Below are 20,276 nucleotides of genomic sequence, written 5' to 3'. Positions count from 1 at the left end.
GTCACATCAGCTGCAAGCATACATCGCTCAGCATCTGTTCCTGCTTTGTTCTAGGAGTCAAGCAGTGATCACCAAGCCAGGTGAAATCTTGCTGAGATTACCCTGGAACTGCAGAGCCTCAGATCTGAAGCCAGAAAAAAAGTCAAATTCCTGATCCTGGCATCTCATAATACTCTCGGACAAAGACCCCCAAAGTAATCATTTTAAACTCCTCTCTGCTTAACCGAGGAATGGCTGTGACTAACAGATGAATTGTCTCAAAACCTACACCTGAGCTATCTGGTTTCCAGATAACTCTTCTGAAAGGCAGGGAAGGCATAAGCAAGCAGACATTAGTAGAGGGGTATGTAGAGTTTTTCATGCCAACAGTATTTCTTCTATATTTCTATTATAATTAACTTTCCATTATAATTAATTATTAATTATAATTACAAAAATGATGGAGGCCTAGTAAAAAGCAAATTAAAAAAAAAAATAAGATTAGCACATATTTCTTTCAAAAGTATTCTTTCTTCCTCATTGTGTCACATGGCCTACAATCAACTCTTCTGGCATGGATCAGGATCTTTCTATGCAGCTCAGATCCCTCTGCAGAGCTTTTTCCTCCACTACTAGAGTAGCATTTTTCCCCTATTTCCTGCTCAAGAGACAACTGAAATTTTACTGAAGATTCTCAGTGTTTCTTTGCCTCCCTTTAAAATGTTGCTTCTCCCCACTTGCAGTAAAAGTTTGGAAAGACTTTAGAAAGATTTAACCTGTGTCAGGCAGCAGTATGCATCAAATGATATCGTGCAGAAACATCCTCCATGCCTCAGAAATGCATCACCTCACTGCTTTCTAATGTTGCAACTTGTCGGGGAAAATAAAACTGTAAATTCATACCTGAGAACAGGGATTAGTTTAATTTCTCAAGTGAATACTGTACTTTGAATAAAGAGCTACTCCAATCCCCTTTAAACAGATTAATGCTTCAGTGGAAGGCCTGGAAAGATGACAAAAGTTTACAGAAAAGCATTCAGCATTTTCCCAGTACTAAGCTGGTACCTGCAGGTGATGCTGTGAGTGGCAAGAAGGACCATTACTCTACCACTCCCCCAGCACAGGTACTTTAATTGCTCTTCCAGAGAACATGCGAAAGGTGTGCTGCTAGCGAACAGCCCAGCTATTTCTTTGAATGAAAAATGTACTAATGGATGGGAAATCTACTCCATTAACCTGAATTCGTAATGTGTACAACTGGGATGAATCTCACTATATCTGTTCTCAGGCTGAAAATCCTTCGGAGTATAGAACGTCTCTCCGCAAACTTATGGCACAGTATAAGCAAGAAATTTAGTAGGGAATGGCAGTTATTCCTAGAACTCCCCCCTGATTTCAGCTGTGACCCAGACCTGAAGTTCAGTTACAAGAGACAGCCTTAAAACAGAGGCAACACTTCCTTAAATTCCATTGTAAATCTGTTTCCTTACCCGTACAAAAAAAAGAGTACATGGTGAAACAGAATGAGGTCTCCCCTGATAATGAAAAGTAAAGACAAAGACAGCTGAGTAAGTTGAGAGTCTTCATCCCATTTCCCATTAAGCCTAACTCTTATTGACTTTCACTGAGAGAGACAGGCATCAGTGAGCCTTGGATTCAGAATCACCCCCTAATTGCATATTTGAATGCTTTTTGGACTGTTCTCAAGTGGCACTTCTGAGCATTACCTATACCAGTAGATACCTCATCACCTTGCACTGGGATATACCATAACACAACACTGAGAATGCCAGTAGAACATCATATACAACAGAAACTCCAAATACAGATGAAATAGCATTACCGGAGCTAAAATGTGGCCTAGGCAGAGCACACAGGAAAACACTAAAATCCCTTCACTTGAAAAGAAATACATTTCATTTGTTTGTCTTTCATCTTCAACAGGAAACACAAAGCAGTTACTCCTCAATTACAAGGACGGCCGCCTGACGCAATCCAAAAATAGGCAGGGTGACTTTCGACACCAGAAAAACCCCCCAAGTAAAATAATTTCTAAACCAAGAAATTCAAGAGGGCCTTTTCCAGATTGATGAAATAGAAAGAGAAGTAAAAATAGCTCAATCTGTTGATTTAAATTCTTAAAGCAACAGATTCAGCTTATAGCAGAATCTCTGAGCTTCTGAAATAATTGCTCTTAAAATATATTGATGCCAACAGCCACTCCACCCTTTATCTACTCGACCTGGCTTGTAAGACCCCATGGAAGAACTGCCCCTGGTTTTCTATGCAGAAAAACTGGGAGAAAATGAAACTCTAATCTCTCCTGAGGTTTACAAATACTATGTAACATGGATTAATGTGCTTCAGTAGGAATTTAACGGCACGTAGCTATGTTTAAATGGTTTTACAATAGCGTGTAACAATTAAGAGTGATTTCCCTGCATTTTGGAAACCCTGTTTAGCATACAGAAAAAGATGAAAATATACAGAAAGGTTTAAAATTAAGTATTTTTAATGCTTAGAAAACTGGAACGACGGAAGATTGCAGCCCAAATAGCTTCTTCAATTCAGTGAGGTTCATCCTCACCATGGGAAGATAAATTCTGAAAGGAGACAGGCAATTCATTTTCCATGCATTTACCTAGTAGGAACTAGTCTCAAAAATAGGTCTTTTTATCTATGTCACTGAAAACACATCGAACGTGCTGTTTGCTTCACTGCTGTGAAGATGAAAATTACAAGCATGGCAATAAATCATAAGCTACTGTATTGTACGGATTATTCAGTACCCATTCCATCCACTACAAGGTAGAAAAAGAGAAAATACAGATGTGCAACTATATAAACCCAGTCCTACCTACGTATGCACATAGCAGACATTCAGGGCCCTAGCCAGGTAACCTAAATTCCAGCAAATTGCTGTTCCTCTGGTTCCCTGGTGTCTGGCTCTGGGCCTTCAGATGCTCCCAGCTAATAGGAAAGGAGTCTTGGAACTGGCTGCACTCTCCCAGAAATGCTGGCAGCATGGAGTCTTCACAAATATCAAAGAAAGCAGCAATTCTAAGCTCTCCGAGTGCAGGTATTAGAAATAGGGGTCTGACTGCGCACTTCCTGAGGGAGGCATAAACAACCTCTATAAGAAAAGCCTGTTTAGGGGCAAGGAAGGATACCATGATCAGGAGGAGACCCAGGAAGCAACTCAGGAATCCTGAAGTCAATTCCTATCTGGTTACCACAGCCCTAATCTGCAAAGACTGCAGAGACTTGAACTAACACAGATAACTAATTCTCACAATTTTCATGTAATTAAGGTATCTGAAGACATTTAAGACCTTGAGGGTATGGACCAAGACGTCTCCACAGCTTGCTTTCTTCACCACAGCCTCCAAATAACAAAATGGGATAAGAACACCACTTTTCTCTCTTTAACCAGCTCTTCAAATTGTTGCTCTCTGCCAGAACAATTTCCCGTCTCAGATGGAGATGTTAGGAAACTACAAATTACAAATACCCAACTGTCACCAAATGTAGCACGTATAATGGGGAAAAAAAAAAAGCCATTCAAAATGTTAGCAAGACAAAAATACAGACGTGCAGTAGTGACACCTACTCCAGAAAGCAAAATGAGCTGGATTTGGCAACTACCAAAGCACAACATCTGAATGGATCTGATAGTTTTAGGACTGGGCTTCATGAGACACAGAGGCAAAAGTAACCTCAATCCAGCAGTTCCCAGCTCTGACCTTAAAGCCATTCTGCCCATGTCTCAGTGAAATAGGAAGGAATAATTCAGTATCCTATAAGGCTGTTTAAGCAGGGCAAAACTCTTATCTAGTCAACTTGAGCAAGGTGAAGTTTCTTCTCAGATTTGCCTTGACTTATCCTGGCAAGGATCACACCTCTTATGTAAATGTGCAGTGCCTCCATCAAAAGAGACAGAAGCGAAGCCAGCCAAACTAAGGAAACTCCTGCTGACTTGGCAATAGCATTCATCTCACTCAGATTGGGAGGTGACCTGAAATTCCAGCTCTACATTAATGTGATCTCAAACGAAAATTGTTTGTACAGGAGGATGCTCTTCAGTGTTCGTTGTGGTTATACCTGAGGTACAGGTATTAACGGCTGACAGAGACCACAGTAGGAAGACCCACCCAGCACTGCACATTATTTTTGCATGGCAGCTGAAAGCTAATCATAGAAAAGCTTTCTCACAGTCTGTCCACACCTACACAGCCTAGGAGCTGTGAAATCACTGGAGTCCATCGAGCCTGGATGTTCTATCTGGACACTGAGCCACTGCTTTGTGATTTCAGGCCAGTAGCTTCACTTCTCTGCTCCTGGAAAATGGACAACATGCCAAACCTAAGGAAAACAGCAGAGAAACCATCTGCCAAGATGAGCATGGCCAGTGTGAATCTGGGGACGGAGGTGACAGCACTGGGGAGCAGACACAAATTGCAGTTGCTTTGGACTAGAAGCAGGTCACAGAAAGTGAGTTCACAGGAAATGTCTGCCACCAGCTCTGCCAAGCCCCCCCAGAATAAAGCCTGGGCAGCCTTCCAGCATCACACAGAGCTGCTGCAGCAAAAGCAAAGACAAAGTGAATCTCAAGCGCAGCCTCTCCATTGTCCTCATCATGAGACTGTCCCGTCTCTTCCTGAGGAGCCTCTAACCTCTAACTCAGTCACTAATTGCCACCCAAACCTTTCGGTTAATGCAGTGGGACACCATTTAGAGTCATAGAATGGGTTGAAGGAACCTTAAAGCCCATCTAGCTCCAAACCCCCTGCTGTGGGGAGGGCTACCGATCAGGCTGCCCAGGACCCCTGGCTTTGAGCACCTCCAGGAGTAGGGCGTACACAGCTTATCTGGGCAGCCTGTTCAGCGCCTCACCATCCTCACTGTGAATATTTTCTTCTAATATAAATCTAACCTCTTTTAGTTTAAAGTCACTTCCCTTTGTTCTGTCACTACACTCTCTGATAAAGTCCCTCCCCATCCTTCCTGTGGGTCCCTTTTATGTACTGGAAGGCCACAGTGAGGTCTCCCTGGAGCTTTCTACTGTCCAGGTAAGCAAACCCAGCTCCCTCAGCCTGTCTTCATAAGAAACCACAAGTTTGTCCGCACAAGCTTGCTGAGTCCCCAGAGGAGTCCATCCTGGCCAAGAAGTTAAGAAATGTCAGATAGATACAGAGCACTTGGGATGTATGGTTGTACAGAGCTCATAAAGCAGATGGAAAGATTCAGCTCTGACTTCAATCAACTGCAGTAATTTTAAATACAGTAATCCGGAAGCTATTCTTACACGTCACTAACTTCACTAATAACAAACCACAATTAATAAAATTCTTGCCTAAATAATTTAAACAGCACTACGCCCTTAAAAAGATTAAGTGATTTGTAAAACAATTAGGGAGCAATAATGTTAAGCACGTCAGAGGATGACCAGCCATTATCCCGTAGGTAAATTAGAGGCGTTAACATTTGTGAGTCTAATGACAGTCTCACTCCTACTCTGATGATTGTGTAGTGGGCAACTGGGGATCAAACAGTTTACCATCTTATTGACAGGCTGTTATTCAGTATTGGTCAGAGATGAGATGTTTCCACAGCAGAGTTTGATGGCCCTCAGCCAGTAGCATCTTGAAACGTAAAGGATGTTAAAAGCAGCATTTTGCTATGAGGCTGTGCTTAACTTCACACGCCCAGAACTTGAAGGCTCACAGAAAGCTATGTTCAGAAGAGGAAAAGGATTTGGACCAAGGGCTCTTAATAAATAACCTCATCTGTATCTTCAGGCTTTTCAGGATCTGTCCCTCCATCTGAGATCCTAGGCAACTGCTCCACAGACACCCACCGTGCTGACAGCATTGGGACCCAGCACACAAACGTCACACGAAGATTACTCACACAATCATGCATACAAATTCAGGGCTGAGCATGCTTGAAACAGATTCTCACCTAAGCCAAAGGCTGAATCCCGCTCACTTTGTCACTCTCACAGCCTGTCCTTATTCACAACTGCACATACTGCAAGTGAACGGTTGAGTCTGAGAAATCCATGGCTATTTACACAGGTGCTTATATTTGGAAAACAATTCTGCCAGACTATATTCAAACACGAAACCTGCAAAACCTGGTTCAAATTATTCTGCAAGTACCAGGACAGCATGGATACTTGCATAAATGAGAATATATGTCAGTCAAACCTTCACATAGGGCTTCTGCTTTTACAGGCAGGAGGAGGAAGGAGCCACCCTGCAGATTAAGAAACTGCTGCTACTCAGCTGCCAGGCTTCAACCCAGATTGCCACGGGAGCTTTCTCTGACCTTGCTGAGCTGCTACCGAGGCTCTCTTTCTCCAGGTACAGAATACAAAGGGAACTAATACAAGTTGCAGCTTGATAAATCCCTTCATGGATAACCTTGTAGTTTGCTTAGATAATGGGAGGGAAGGGTCTGTGTCTTTGTATTGAATAGATAAGTGAGGTTCCTTGAGGCTTCGTACTGAATATGTATGTACCTCTGGGAAGACCTCTGAATATATATACACTGAAGACCTTTTTGTGCAAGACATACGTGATTGGAGGAGCATTTCCCCCATGCATCCAGTGCTGTTAATAAAGAATGCCTGCAGTCTAACACTCCAACCTGAGTCTTAAAGAGTTTCCTCATCAGCTGCTTTACAGTAACAGAACAGCACTGCCCAGTTTTGAAAAACATGTCAATATAAAGTTAACTGCTTGGGGACCACTTCAGTAGGAGCCAAGTGAGAAATACAGACCTATCAGCTCTTTTCTTGGTAGCAAGAACCTGAATATTTGAATACCTGTATCGTATTATTATACAATATGGTAATATACACAGAAATGCATGCAAACACTGTATTCTACAAAACAGTAACGTGAGAACTTGCAATTCCTCAACGATTTTTAGCAGTTTTGTTCTTCATAACTGTTTCAGAACCAGAACATGTGCAGAAGGACTGGGGAGAAGAGCAATCCACGCAATATTGGGCTATTATGGCAGGCAGTACTGATTCAAGGTCCACACACAGGCTATCTTCCCCAGTTAAAACAGAAGCTCATATTCATAGACAGTTTCCAGCAGAAACTGAAACGTGGACCCCTTAGAAAAAAAGAATGGTAGCAAAGAGAATGGCATTGCTTCTGTTAGTTGCTTCACAATATAGACCAGTTTACCTCACGTGGACTTCGATTTCATAGCTTTCTACCAATTCTCGGAGAAGCAGATCAACGCAGTAAAAATACAGAGTTCTACGTCACTATTATTTGACTACTTCGGTTTATTCAGTACACATATCTTCAGTGAAAATTTCCTTTAAAAATAAAATGTCTCTCTCGAATCAAAATGATTTAGGGCTCCTTTTCTTTAGCACTGCAATGACTGACCAAAAGGCAGAGACAAGAAATAAGAGATCGTTTTACCACCAGATACTGTCTTCAATAACCATGGCTGAGAAAGCCACTGTGCTTAAGCACTGGAAAAACATACAGGGAAGTGGAATGGCTGAGGGACCACACTGAGTTTGCTTCTAAACTGTGTGACTGAAACAGTCTTAAAAGCAGTTTTTTTCAACTGAAGTTGCAGCAGTAGTTCCAGACTTCAAAGCAACAACTTGGTTTATAAACATGAAAAATAACGCATCAAGCTCTTTCCTACATCACCTATCAGGGATATTAAAAAATACTAATAATCTGCCCCAAAAATACGAATCCGTGGCGAATTAGTTGAATTAGTATCTGAGAAGACTAATGCAGTTTCCTCCTGCTTTGTATCCACTGCTTTAGGACAAGGAGCTGTTAGCTCTGTATGAGAGGGAGGGCTTCTCTAAGGCCTACCCAACGAGATGGCACGACCACAAACCCACTGTCACCTCTCACAGCTTCTCTTTCCTGCTCCTGGGCTCAAGCGTGTGCTTTTGGAAACCTGCAAAGTTGGTTGTACGAGCGGACGAGATGCTAAGTGATCGCACGCCTGCTCCAGTTCACAACCAACAAACAAAAGCTGAGTTGCATTCACAACATAAAGCAGGACGTCTACAGAGAAAAAAAAGAAGTCATTCCGACAGCTACCAAAGAAAGGGAGCCTTCCTGCGGGCAGCCTGATCACCGCTCACATGCTCTGCTTAGAGGACAGAGGGAAGATCCAGCTTCCCTCCGGAAAGGGAGATAATACCCTCGCGCACACACCTATCGGGGACCGCACACACATCCCCCCCCCCCCCCACACCGCTCACCGCACACCCCTTCGGCCGGGCTCACCGCAGAGCCGGAGCCCGCCTCCCGCAGCCCCCATCCGCGCAGCCGGCAGGGCAAGGACGAGCCACCCCGAAAAGTTTTGCCGTCAGCGGGGTCCCGGCCCGGCCCTCGCCCCGCGGGCTCCAACAACAAAGGGACGGGGATGGAGACGCGAGCGCGGGGCTGCGCGCACCGCCGCCCCCCCCCCCCCCCCCCCCACCTTCGCTCCCCTCCGTCCCCGCCGCCCGTCCCCGCGTGCCCTTGGGCCGCTACCTGAAGACGGCGACCGCAGTGTGGTTCCTCCTCCACGCCTTGCCCTGCTGCATCAGCACCCCCTGAACGATCTCCTTCTCGTCGGGCAGCCGGTACACGGGGAAGATGTAAAGCCAGCAGAGGACGAAGACGCCGAGGGCGCTGGCCCCCACGGGCAGCCGGGTGCGCGGCCACTTCCACGCCAGCCCCGCCATCCTCCTCCCGCAGCGCTGCCGCGGCGCCGGACTGCGCTCCCGCATCAGGCCCGCACCGCCCGGGGCCGCTCAGCCCCGCCGCCGCCCGCGCCCTACGCCCGGCGGCCCGGCCCGCGCCCTCCGCCCGCGCCCATCGCAGCCCCGGCGGCCGGGGTGGAGCGGGGCGCCGCTGGGCGGCTCGACCCCGCGGGCGGCAGGGCTCCTCCCGGGGCTGCGCCGCGGCTGGCAGCTCTCTCGGCGGTGGCTGCTGCCGCCCTTCCTCATAGGCATTTGGTCCCTCTCTTTCCCCGCCAGGCGATGCGATGCGATGCGATGCGATGAGATGCGATGCTCCGCGCCGCTCCACTCCCCGCCCTCCGCCTCCCGCCGAGCCGTTCTCCTCTCACTGCGGGCGGCACCGGTACATTTCCATCCTGCCCCGTAGGTGTGCGCCGCTCGGCCCCGGCCCTTTCGCTGCTCGGCCAGGAACCGGGCTGCCGCGGGTCCGCGCGGGAGGTCCCGCCTTGGGCTGGCCCCTGCGGGCAGCGCCGTGAGGGGAGCGCGGCCGCTTCCCCGCCTCGCCTCTCCCCGCGGCTGAGTGCGGGGCTGAGGAGGCGCCGCGGCCCCCAGCCACTGCGCAGCCCCGGCCCCTTCTCTGGAAGCCGCGGCTTCGGCCCCCCTCGGCGGGGGCGCTGCCGCCCCGGGCCCGGGGCTGCCGCACCGCTCCGCAGCGCACCCTGGCGGCCATTCAGTCACCTACAGGAGCCTGCCCGCGTCTTCGCCTCTGGCCCGGCGCCGTGCCAGCCGGCCCGGCTGCCGCTAAGTCTCGCCCTGCTGGGTCAGCCCTGGGTTCGGGTCAGGAGGCTGCGAGTTACCACAGAATGACAGAATTGGAGGATTGTAAGGGACCTCTAGAGATTATCCAGCTCCCTCCTAAAGCAGGTTCCCTGCAGCAGGTCACGCAGGAAAGCGTCCGCACGGGTTCTGAATGTCTGCAGGGGACACTTCACAGCCTCTGCAGACAGTACTCTGTCAGTTCTTCCTTCGTATGGAACTTCCCGTGCTCTGGTTTCTGCCCGTTGCCCCTTACTGTATTGCTGTTTGCCACCAAATGGATTCCGCCTCCATAGACTCCCACAACTTAAGAGGTGTATAAAGAGTAACAGCTTCAGGTCTCTCAGCCTTTCCTCATACCAAAGAGTCTCCAGGCCCCACATCACCTTTGTGGCCCTCTGCTGGTTTGGTCAACCAGCTTCTGCATTTGCAAATGATCAGCCCCACATTCCATGGTTCCTTCTTTGCCTGTCCAAAACTTCCCCCGAACTAATGATGAATGAAGCTTTAGATGAAGGAAAGAAAGCAAAGAGGAAGTTTGATAACAGTTGATGTAAAATATCTGACCATAAAGCAGCAGTTAAATAGTCATAAATAAGAACTTGCTGTTTATACAGTATTTTCAGCTGCATACTAACAGACACTGCTCAGTTCTCAGTAAAATGCAAGCTTGGAAATCTCAGTGTGCTTTTGGTGCTTGAGAGGAGGAAAAATACTGTCTTCCATGGTGCGTTGCTGTGTAGAAATACCTGCTAACAAAAAAGATATTAACAAGGTGGTGTCTAATGAATGAAAAAGTGCCGGAAACCTATTACTGCATAAGGACTATTGCTTTCATTCACACTTTATATACTAAATCTGTCTAGAGTATTAGAGCTGTTTTCCTAAGACAAAATGGGAAGGAAAAGAAATTGAGAAGTGCATTGTTGGCCAACATCTGACAGAAATATTTTGAGCTGGATAAATATTTTCACTTTCCCTAAATGAATTTGTATTTTTGGTGAGGAAGCCATTTACCAACAGTAACATAAATAAAGCACTTCCATCAACTCTACTAAAACCCAACAGAAGTATCCAATCTTTAGAGAGACTAATTCAAAATGTAGTTAGCTAGACTTATCATAATTATGAATGATTAAAAAGCAGAAAACTGTACTCCAAATTAAATTCTGCCTCTTTGCTCACCTTCAGCTGAGGAGAGAGACAAGCCAGAGTCTTGGTGTGGCTTGGGAAACCAGAGAGTGGAAAGAGAACAAAGAGAAAATAGAAAGGACTGCTGTTCCTTGACTGTCCAACCTAAATACAAAGAAGTAAGTAGAAATGAAATCAATACGATTATTTGTTAATTTCATCGGTGATGTGATGCAGCCTCTGCCTAACTGATGTAGGAAGGGATTGCTTCTTTAATAAAGGAGACTTGCTCCTGGATAGACACAAGATTTGGGGGCATTTTTTATCTGTGAGCCTATAAGATAAAAAAAGCTGCCTTTCCACCCCCCCAAATATATGCCAGCCTCGAGCCCCCAGGCTGTTCACTGGATTTATAACAGTCCACAGTCTGTCTAGAGCAATGGCTGTATCTCCATCATCATTTCCTGCCTGCAGCCCGCAAGGAGCCAGATGTATGAAGACAGAGATGAAGCAGAGCCAGTTATGTTGTAACTGACATGCCATGGAGGACTGAAAAATGCCTGCCCTCACTATTACACAGGTAGAAATTTCCTCTTTCCCTTCCCTCTGTCTGTGAGCCTGAAAAGAGGTGTACTGATATTTTATGTTACGGATAGTGATTTCAGGTGGAGAACAACCCGAAGGTAAGATAAACTGCTGAACATGAATCTTGCTTTCAAAGAAACAGTTCTTAAGTACTTCAGTGAGAGGTTGCAGCCATTGTGAAGATGTAGTGATCAGCAATCCATGACCGTAAATCACAGTAGAAAGATAGAAATTCAGCTATAATTCTTCTCTGCTGTACTGTTATAATAGTCGGGTAGTAAGGTTTAATCTCATCTCCTTAACGTTGGTCCCAGGTAAGGTCCACGACCAGGAAGGCCAACTATTCTGGTCATGGTTCATAAGCAGGTCAGGTACAACCAAAAAGCAGAAAGAAAAAACAGTGGGTGAGAACTGTGAATAAGGAGCATTTTAAACATTAAGTAGAAATATTGTTACTATCTACTCATCAGGAAGGAAACTGCTATAGTTTTCCCGGGTTCGCTGCAAAATCCACCAGCACATCTCTTCTCCAGTTTTCTCTTTTCCTTATTCTTATTGCAACTATATAAACTGCACAACCATGCAGGCGTTCACTCACGTCGTGTATGGGCATCTCCGCACTCGCTGTACTCATCTGCTGGCTTTGCATTTCCCTTTCTGCCCGAGGGTGGAGCTGACACTCTGCTTTACGCTGCGGCTCTACCTGAGAACGCTGTGCACAGGGAAGGGCAAAGACCTTTTCCGAGAGTTACAAGGCAGCACCTCCTCTTTCTGTTATCCCCAGCACAAACACACGTAGAGAACAAAGCTGCCTCCCTTCACAATTCCAGTTTTTGCGTACTTTCTGTTGGGGAATCTTGTGTTCCCACGTATACCCTGTGATGCCTTGTCTTTGCCCCCTTTCAAGCCCTCTTTCTTCCAAAATGATGGGTTTTTTTCCCATTCAGCACTCCACTCATCTTCTGTTCTGCAGATTTCAGCAGAGCAGTTGCTTTGGGATCAGCTTTTAGGCAATACCAGCCTTTCAGTTTATGAAAATGCTATTGCGCAATATACCTACAAGATAAATCTCTTATCTTTCATATGCACTTGGTTATCATCTGACTAAAATACCTTGCTTGCTCTATGCTGTGCCCTCAGTTCTACAGTGCTTCATGCTCCATTAGCAGAGTCTGTGCAAAGGCTGAATTTGTTTTCTAAGGGAGATGAAAAAAAAAGAAAAAGGAGAAGGGTAGGTATTTAGTGCATAATGGCAGCCCTTATTCCCTACTGCTATAAATACTCTGTGCTGATTTTGTATGTGTTTTGGCCAGATGTTCAACAGAAAAAAATGCTCAGAAATCATCATCTATCCTAGATGCTATTTTAGGTCAGCTGCTGTATGGTGTTACCTTTGAACATTCTGGTTTCTCTGTATTTCTTCACATGATATATTTTGTAAAAACTAACATTTCCTTTCCTTTCCTTTCCTTTCCTTTCCTTTCCTTTCCTTTCCTTTCCTTTCCTTTCCTTTCCTTTCCTTTCCTTTCCTTTCCTTTCCTTTCCTTTCCTTTCCTTTCCTTTCCTTTCCTTTCCTTTCCTTTCCTTTCCTTTCCTTTCCTTTCCTTTCCTTTCCTTTCCTTTCCTTTCCTTTCCTTTCCTTTCCTTTCCTTTCCTTTCCTTTCCTTTCCTTTCCTTTCCTTTCCTTTCCTTTCCTTTCCTTTCCTTTCCTTTCCTTTCCTTTCCTTTCCTCTCCTCTCCTCTCCTCTCCTCTCCTCTCCTCTCCTCTCCTCTCCTCTCCTCTCCTCTCCTCTCCTCTCCTCTCCTCTCCTCTCCTCTCCTCTCCTCTCCTCTCCTCTCCTCTCCTCTCCTCTCCTCTCCTCTCCTCTCCTCTCCTCTCCTCTCCTCTCCTCTCCTCTCCTCTCCTCTCCTCTCCTCTCCTCTCCTCTCCTCTCCTCTCCTCTCCTCTCCTCTCCTCTCCTCTCCTCTCCTCTCCTCTCCTCTCCTCTCCTCTCCTCTCCTCTCCTCTCCTCTCCTCTTTTTTTTTTGTAAGAATGACACAAACATTGTGAATGCATTTATGAGCATTCAGAGTTGCCAGTGCAAAGATCTGCTGGTAAATTCCCATGCTGCTTTTTCCTATCATGATTTACTTTGCAGCAGAGTTAAAACCACTAACAAACATCTATTCTCAGTGACAAAACATTTTAAGCCCCTAATATAACAGACAGTTTTATATAATCCTATTGGAGAGGCAGAATTTCAACTACAGCCAAGTACAATATCAAATTAATATTCCTGGAAAGGCCTGGTGCCTAAATGTAATCCATTTTTAACTGACTGTATCAGCTGGCCTTGGAAAAAAAATATATGTAATACTTCTCCTTGAAAATTTTGCCACATCTTTGTTTTTCAGCTACCATGCTGTAACAATATTATTACTGTGACAACATTTACTATCATCTTTTCAGCAACAGAGAGGAATCTGAATGCACAGGAAAGAAACATAAAATGGTAAAAAGGATCTTACTGATCAAAGGTAGAATTTGTTCCCTAATACAGAGAACCTCTGTTCTGAGCAGTGCTGAAAGGACTTTCAAAACATCTTTGTATGTGATCAGTAACGTTACCCAGTTACAAAGTGGAAAAAGAAGTAAAAATCTACAAGCATTAGTACATGGAATGCATCAAACCATTACCCACAGGTGCTGTGGTTTTCAGTTTTTCAGGGAAATAAATGGTAGGTTTGTTGGGTATAGCAGATTAGCACAGCCAATTTTTGACATATATGCCATCACTGCTGTACATCAGTACAGTGTCTTTAGGAAAGCTATAAAGACCAGACTTTTATTGCACAGCACTGGCTTCAGTGCCTATCAGAGACATGGATGGCCAGGAGACCCAGTAATGTGAAGACAGGGCAGTACAGTGAAATTCTGGAGGGACGTCCTGCCACATCTGCTAGAAGAAACTCCATTTCAAGGTCAGCCCACTTCCATCCACAGTACACATCCAAACCTCCCTCTCACACTCATGAAACAGATCCTCACACAACTGGCATAATTATATCCAACTGAAGTAGATGCATCTATAAAATCACGATAAACTCATTATAATACTTAATGGGTTTGACTTTAGGCACAATTGGATCCACTAGGTCTGGCCTACTGTAACAAACCTAGATCAGAATATGTACATACACACGCGCACAGGCTTCAGGCGAATCTCCTTGTTAGTAGAGTTCCTTTTCCTCAGGGACTCAGATAGATTCTGACCTCATGTCTGACATTTGCTGAAATTTCGATCTGAGCTGTTTCTGTCAGGAACTCATCATTCATAATTCAGCATTGTTTAAGAACGCCTGTTCATGAGAAGGTCGTGTCTGATGTACAGAGGGACATAATAAATTTGGTCTGCAAGAAGTAATCCCTCTTGACTAGGATGAAGTGCATGAAAGAAAAGCAGAGGAGAGGGAAGATCTTATTGATACCATCGCCTTATCTTTTCTTCCTGTGACAAGCACTCCTTAGTTATCATCAGGAAGAACCATGATTTTGTGTGAGGCGTCAGAAGTTCCTCTCTGCTCCGGGGACCTGCTGAGAATTAGCAGTGGGTAGGCTATATGATTTATTCAGTTGTCTGCCTCTAAAGTGAACAAGGGTGATATAGGAATGTGCGTAAAGGGAAGTTTCTGCAAGGATGGCTGCAACCCTCAAAGCTGAGACAGACGACCATCTAAGAGGAAGTCTCAGACACTCGCTGTCTGTGCCCCTGTCAGGCAAGTGCTTGGACCCTGGGCAGAACCTGCTGTGCAAGATGGTAGGTAAAACTACCTCTGGTGTACACGGTATGAGTGGAAACTTGACTTAAACTGGAACAAAAAGCAAGGCAAAAAACAGAAAATTAAACAGCCTGGCTAGATAAAGTAACAAGTGCAGAAAGAGTGTAAGAACTGCTGAGTCCTGTGCCAAGCTAGAGTTGTCTGTAAGGTTTCCATTAGCCAAGTCTTCCATCAGCCCATTTAGTTATGGCAAAATTTACATGCTGACCCCAGGAGAGTTCTTCCAAATACATTAATTGAAGCAGCTTTGTCTATAGTAACAGTAACATTTATATAATGTCTCTAGCATTTTTAAGTGGATCTCAGAAGTTTTTGTTTGTTGCTGTGGTTTATTTGTTTATTTTCCCAGAAGAAAGTTGTCATTACTATTATTCCCCAACAGAAGCAGAGAACCCAAATGATTTGACTAATGACTGAGGGAGCTTTGTAATCGACTTCTTTAAGCCTAAAGCAGTGCTGTAAGTCACATACTGCAGAGACAACTTCAGCTGTGAATGAAGCTCTTGGATGCACCGGCAGCTAATATTAGAGAAGTGCCCCAAGACTGTTGTAGAATTCTTCTCAAGGCCTCAAAAGTTATGCAGTATTGTTTCACCTGGAACCAAAAAGCAATCTGAAGTTTCATTAGTGGGCAAACAATAATGAAAGTTTATTATGTTTCTTCACAAATATAATGGAATATACTAAGAGCAAGGCTTGCCATAGGTATTTTTCACTGAAGGATACAGATTAAACTAGAAAAAAAAAATGTATATATATTCTCTGTGCTGAGGAACCACAAAAAACAAGAAGAAAGAAGCAAGCTGTGACCCAATAAGATTCCTGAGGAAAGGCAGCATTATGCAGAGGTCTGCAGTATTGCCCAGAAGCTGGGAACAATGACCAGAACAACTTGCATGTTCCTTTGCTGCACTTCAGCTTCACGTTGCAGTCTCAGGTCACAGCAGTCCTTTCACAGCTGTCAGTTAATAACGTAATCCTTCCCATGCCATCCAGGCTGCACGAACTCTGGATGTAAGACACCTTTATTTATGGTACTTCCCCGTGTTTGTTTTTATGAAGCTATTTATTCAAATAAGTTTAAAAACATTTCAAGGGCCACGTTTTCACTCTGTTTCAAGGCAAGTTCTGTAAAACGTCTGAAAGGAAATAAGTTTTCTCTCTTAGGAAGAGAAACATAGGAGATGGATTACTTTGTTTTACAAAATGTCACACTGCGATGTCTGTCATCGAGAAGGCGAGTTTCACAAGTCATTAATTCAACCACATGGTGGTGTAGAGTCTAATAGGTAACATAAGCTGGATGGGAGCATAAATATCAATAAAGGTGCTTTTTTCTTTGCAGACAAAACATACTTTCCAACCTTCAAGCAGGTTTAACTTATGTTTTAACATTGCTGCACAAGGAATTATTTGGGCTCAGAGAGAACAAAGAGTTCCCATGTGTCAGAACTGAAGGACAAGGCCTGCAATTAAATAGGCGTCTGGTCACGTGTCCCTTACACCAAGATTACGAGTGTGGTTGTACCGCCATCGACACGGACTGCTGAACTAGAAGGCACAAAATATAGAAAATATAGGTAGGTGTGTAAAAAGCAGTCATTAAAACTGATCAGGTAACCCTCTACTGAATGACATTCAGAAAAAAAAAAGAACCACCACCACCAAAAATACCAAACAAAAAGAGCTATTAAAATAAACAAAGTTCTTACCCTCATTGTAAGATTTTTTTTAACATATTTTAAGAGTGAAACAGGTTTAGATATCCTTGAAAAATGTTTGCAAAAAGTGCATTGTGGAGTTGCACGTGATCCCAGCTGAGATCTGCTCTACAAAACCATAGAAGGTAGTCCTTTCCCCTAACTACTAAGTCTAAGGCACAAGAAGTGACTACTCATAAGGTCTGTATATTAATACTTACTGAAGTAGCTTAGAAAAATACACCAGAAAGATAAATTTGACTGAAAAAGTTAAGTAAGTGAAGCTTTATTTTTCCTCTTCTTCATGTTCTTCCATTGCAGCAGGACAGACCTGGTTGCTCAGCCACCACAGACATTGTCCTCATGAGTTTCCCAACATAGTAGAGCATGGAAAAAGCTTTGAAATGTAAACCACTTAACCAAAATTCACAAAGCCACCAAGCTTTTTGATGTCAGGACACCAGGAAGCTCTGAACTGCAATGAAAGCTCTTGTAATTATCATAACCACAAAGTGGGAAGAAAAAAAAGATGGAGTTTGCTTTTTGGAATTGTGATCTTTTCGGAGAAGGAAATTAAAACCTTCTCCGTGAATTCTTATACAGTGGCTGCCTCTGCTCTGAAGCATATAACAGTGAAAGAAACTGTGACGCCAAGTAAACAGTACATGGTTTGAAGCACAGAGGGTAGATTTCTTGAAGCTGATGCTGAATTCTCCAGATACGTCAGCTTCTCCTGGGTTTGAGCTGGTTTTAGATGTGACTTCTGTTTCCAAGTTGGAAGTATAACATAATCAGCAACTCACAGTTCTCATAGAGTCTGTTTGGTGGTGATTTTGTTGGTGTCTTATCTGGACGGCAGAACAGATCATCACATACTTTCTGTTCCCAAGGAAAGAAAAATAATGTCAAAGAGGCATTGTTACGACGTTATCAGTTGCTGGGGTGACCTTCCAGTTTCTGTGATCGTGATTTATAACAGCTAACACCAGAAATGGGAGAAACCTGCCCTTGGAAAGGCCTGAGCCAAGGCTCAGTTCCTGAGCTTCTGGCCTCCAAAGGAGCCTTGGTGATTGAAGTGGTGTCAGGCTGAGTGCTAGCTCAAGGTCTGTGGGAGAATTTTATCTTGCAATCACAGCTGTCATTGTTGTGTTACAGTAAGTAGTACCCAACATTGCGGTGTCCCTCTGATAGCAGTGGAACTATTTCCAGAGGATTTTACCAGTAAGTACAGACCAGGATAGCAATCATCTTTTTCTGTCTGAAGAAAATGAGAGCGTAAGTAAGGAATTTTAGTAGGCAAATGTGCTCATAAAACCAAAATTTGAGGCAAACTTGAAAGCATCTCTTCAGCAGCCAAAAGAAAAACAACTCTGCCCATGAGCAGAGATGTACTCTGGGCCCAAAAGTCAAAATAATTCCCACAGCAGAAACCTGGAGGGGACACAGACACTTTATTGCTGCCGTGGCCTGTCATTGGAACAAATAATGTGCTGTGTTTTGGAGTTACAGTAATTATAAACATCAAACATGTTGCAAAGTGTGCATTTTTTTTCCTGAGGACTTCCAGAATCCATAAATGTTGAATAAGCAGAAAAAAATCCTCAGATGGAAAGCTGGGAGAGTTGTTTTTATGTGTTTGTAGTTTTAGAAAGATAAGTTAGTTCTTGGAGGCTGAACAGGGAACAAATGCATAAGAAGAATTAGGTGGATCTTCAAATTACATTTCATATCTGCACAGAACTGATTTACTAAAGAACGCTCAATTCACTACGGTTGGAGTCTTTCTGATTGTTAAGTCTGGAGCACCAATAGGGGCTACTGTCTGGCAAAATTTCCATCTTAGGATTTAATTCGAGTCTTTGCTATTCTATCTTGGATACCATGCTAATTTAGATTAATTCAGACTTCGCTTATTTCCCTTCATGAGACAGATCAGAGAAGCACATGCACTTATTATACGCTCTAACGGTGACTGCGAGTTTTTGGATGATTAACTCAAAATGTCCAATTTCAGTGATTCATTTTATGATTATTCAACCTGAGAGTCAGATTTCCAGAGGGGTTAATTACTCATAACTCAAATGATTCACAGCAGCTCTAAAATATCATTATAAAACTATAGGAAGAGTACATTAAGCCCTGGTAAACTTAGCAAGGCTTTTCTGAACTGACTGCTCATCAGCCCCTCTAATAACATGAGGGTCTTGTAGACCAAATCCTACCAAGCGTACTATTTAATTTCATACGGAACAGAAATGTGTATTATGGGATGGAGGGGAAAAAAAGGAGATTGTAGAGTTAAGATTGATTTTCAAAGTGTGTCCGATTCTATGAAGATTTTCTTTCTACTGCCTTCTAGTTCGAAGAGTACAGTGAGAAATTCAGCTTTTTTATATTTACAACCTATCCACTAACAAAGTTCACCTGGTTCTATCCATTAGTTTAGAGAGATTCCTCCTGGGACTGAACTGCCATCAGGTAACTGTCAGAAGCACTCAAGCACTGTAAAATGGTTTACTAATCTATTCATTTATCTCAATTTTCTAATATGAAAGGAATTAGCTCAAGCATAAGCTTATCCATTTCAAAAATAACTACCATAATGTCTGTGACTCACTGTTTTACTGGCTTCTATATTATCTCTGCAGCAGTCCCATGTTCAATTTGCAGTGACTTCCTTATATTTCATAATCAGTTTTCCACGGGCAGCATGTTTTGCCTCAGTTAGTCCATAAGCCATCCAGCTGTGCATCTCAGCATGATTACTGTATAATCTTCAAATGTTAGCTACATTTCTTTAACTGTTAAAAAGAAACCATAAGGTCAGACTGATGAATTTGCACATCATAATGGAAAAAGTGTCACAGTACCAATATTTATGCATATTCTAGGCTACGCTTGTATGTGTTACAATTATATGCCTCCAGAAATACCATGCATAGACTTGCTGTCCATGGATAAAACTGGAAAGTTGAGGATGAAAATAGATTTTATGAATATTTCACTGCCTCATCTGAGACTAAGAGCTAAGATTAAAAGTGGGGCTTTTGAAAGTTTCCTAAATCCCACACATGCTGATTTTCCATTCTTTTTATGCCCTTTAGTGTACTGAAAATGTACGAAGATTCCATTACTTCTGGAAGCTATATCAGCACTTGGGTATTTCCCTGCTTTATTACAGCTGTGCATACTTTAATCCATCCTCTGTGCGGCTCCGCATTCTCTTCCCGAATTAATCAGCCTTAAGACTATTCAGGTGTCTTCAGCCACACATGTATGATAGCAGGATTCTGCAACAAGTGGTGAATTTCTCTAGACATTATGTCAAAGAATGATCACAAGTGTATGAATGCCCTGTCATTCTGAGAGTTGGGGCTAATATAATGATATTTTCTTGGGGAAGAGAAAGTGAGCATAAGCGGTAAAATGCAATAGAGGTGAAATCTGTATTTCATTTGATTTCCCCTCATTGTCATAGGCACTTTTCTCGTCTCTTGCTGCTTTACTCCCACTCATTCTC

The 20,276-nt window shown here is 43.7% G+C and overlaps 1 protein-coding gene across 2 annotated transcripts in view; it reads right to left on the bottom strand.

The window, feature by feature from the left end:
* The window catches only part of ST8SIA1 (ST8 alpha-N-acetyl-neuraminide alpha-2,8-sialyltransferase 1), a 129,219-nt gene extending 119,851 nt beyond the window's left edge, over nt 1-9,368 (bottom strand). The window contains exon 1 of one of the 2 annotated variants that reach the window (NM_001397697.1): nt 8,514-9,368. In NM_001397697.1, coding sequence (NP_001384626.1) covers nt 8,514-8,752 — 239 coding nt within the window. In that variant the 5' untranslated portion in view covers nt 8,753-9,368. Of the gene's footprint in view, nt 1-8,239; nt 8,315-8,513 lie in introns of those variants that run through there. The other variant, XM_046909464.1, reaches the window with a different exon arrangement.
* Nucleotides 9,369-20,276: the final 10,908 nt, after the last annotated feature.

The sequence above is a fragment of the Gallus gallus genome, chromosome 1, assembly GCF_016699485.2.
Source record: "Gallus gallus isolate bGalGal1 chromosome 1, bGalGal1.mat.broiler.GRCg7b, whole genome shotgun sequence".
Lineage (NCBI taxonomy): Eukaryota > Metazoa > Chordata > Aves > Galliformes > Phasianidae > Gallus > Gallus gallus.
This window is presented reverse-complemented; position numbering and strand designations above follow the sequence as displayed.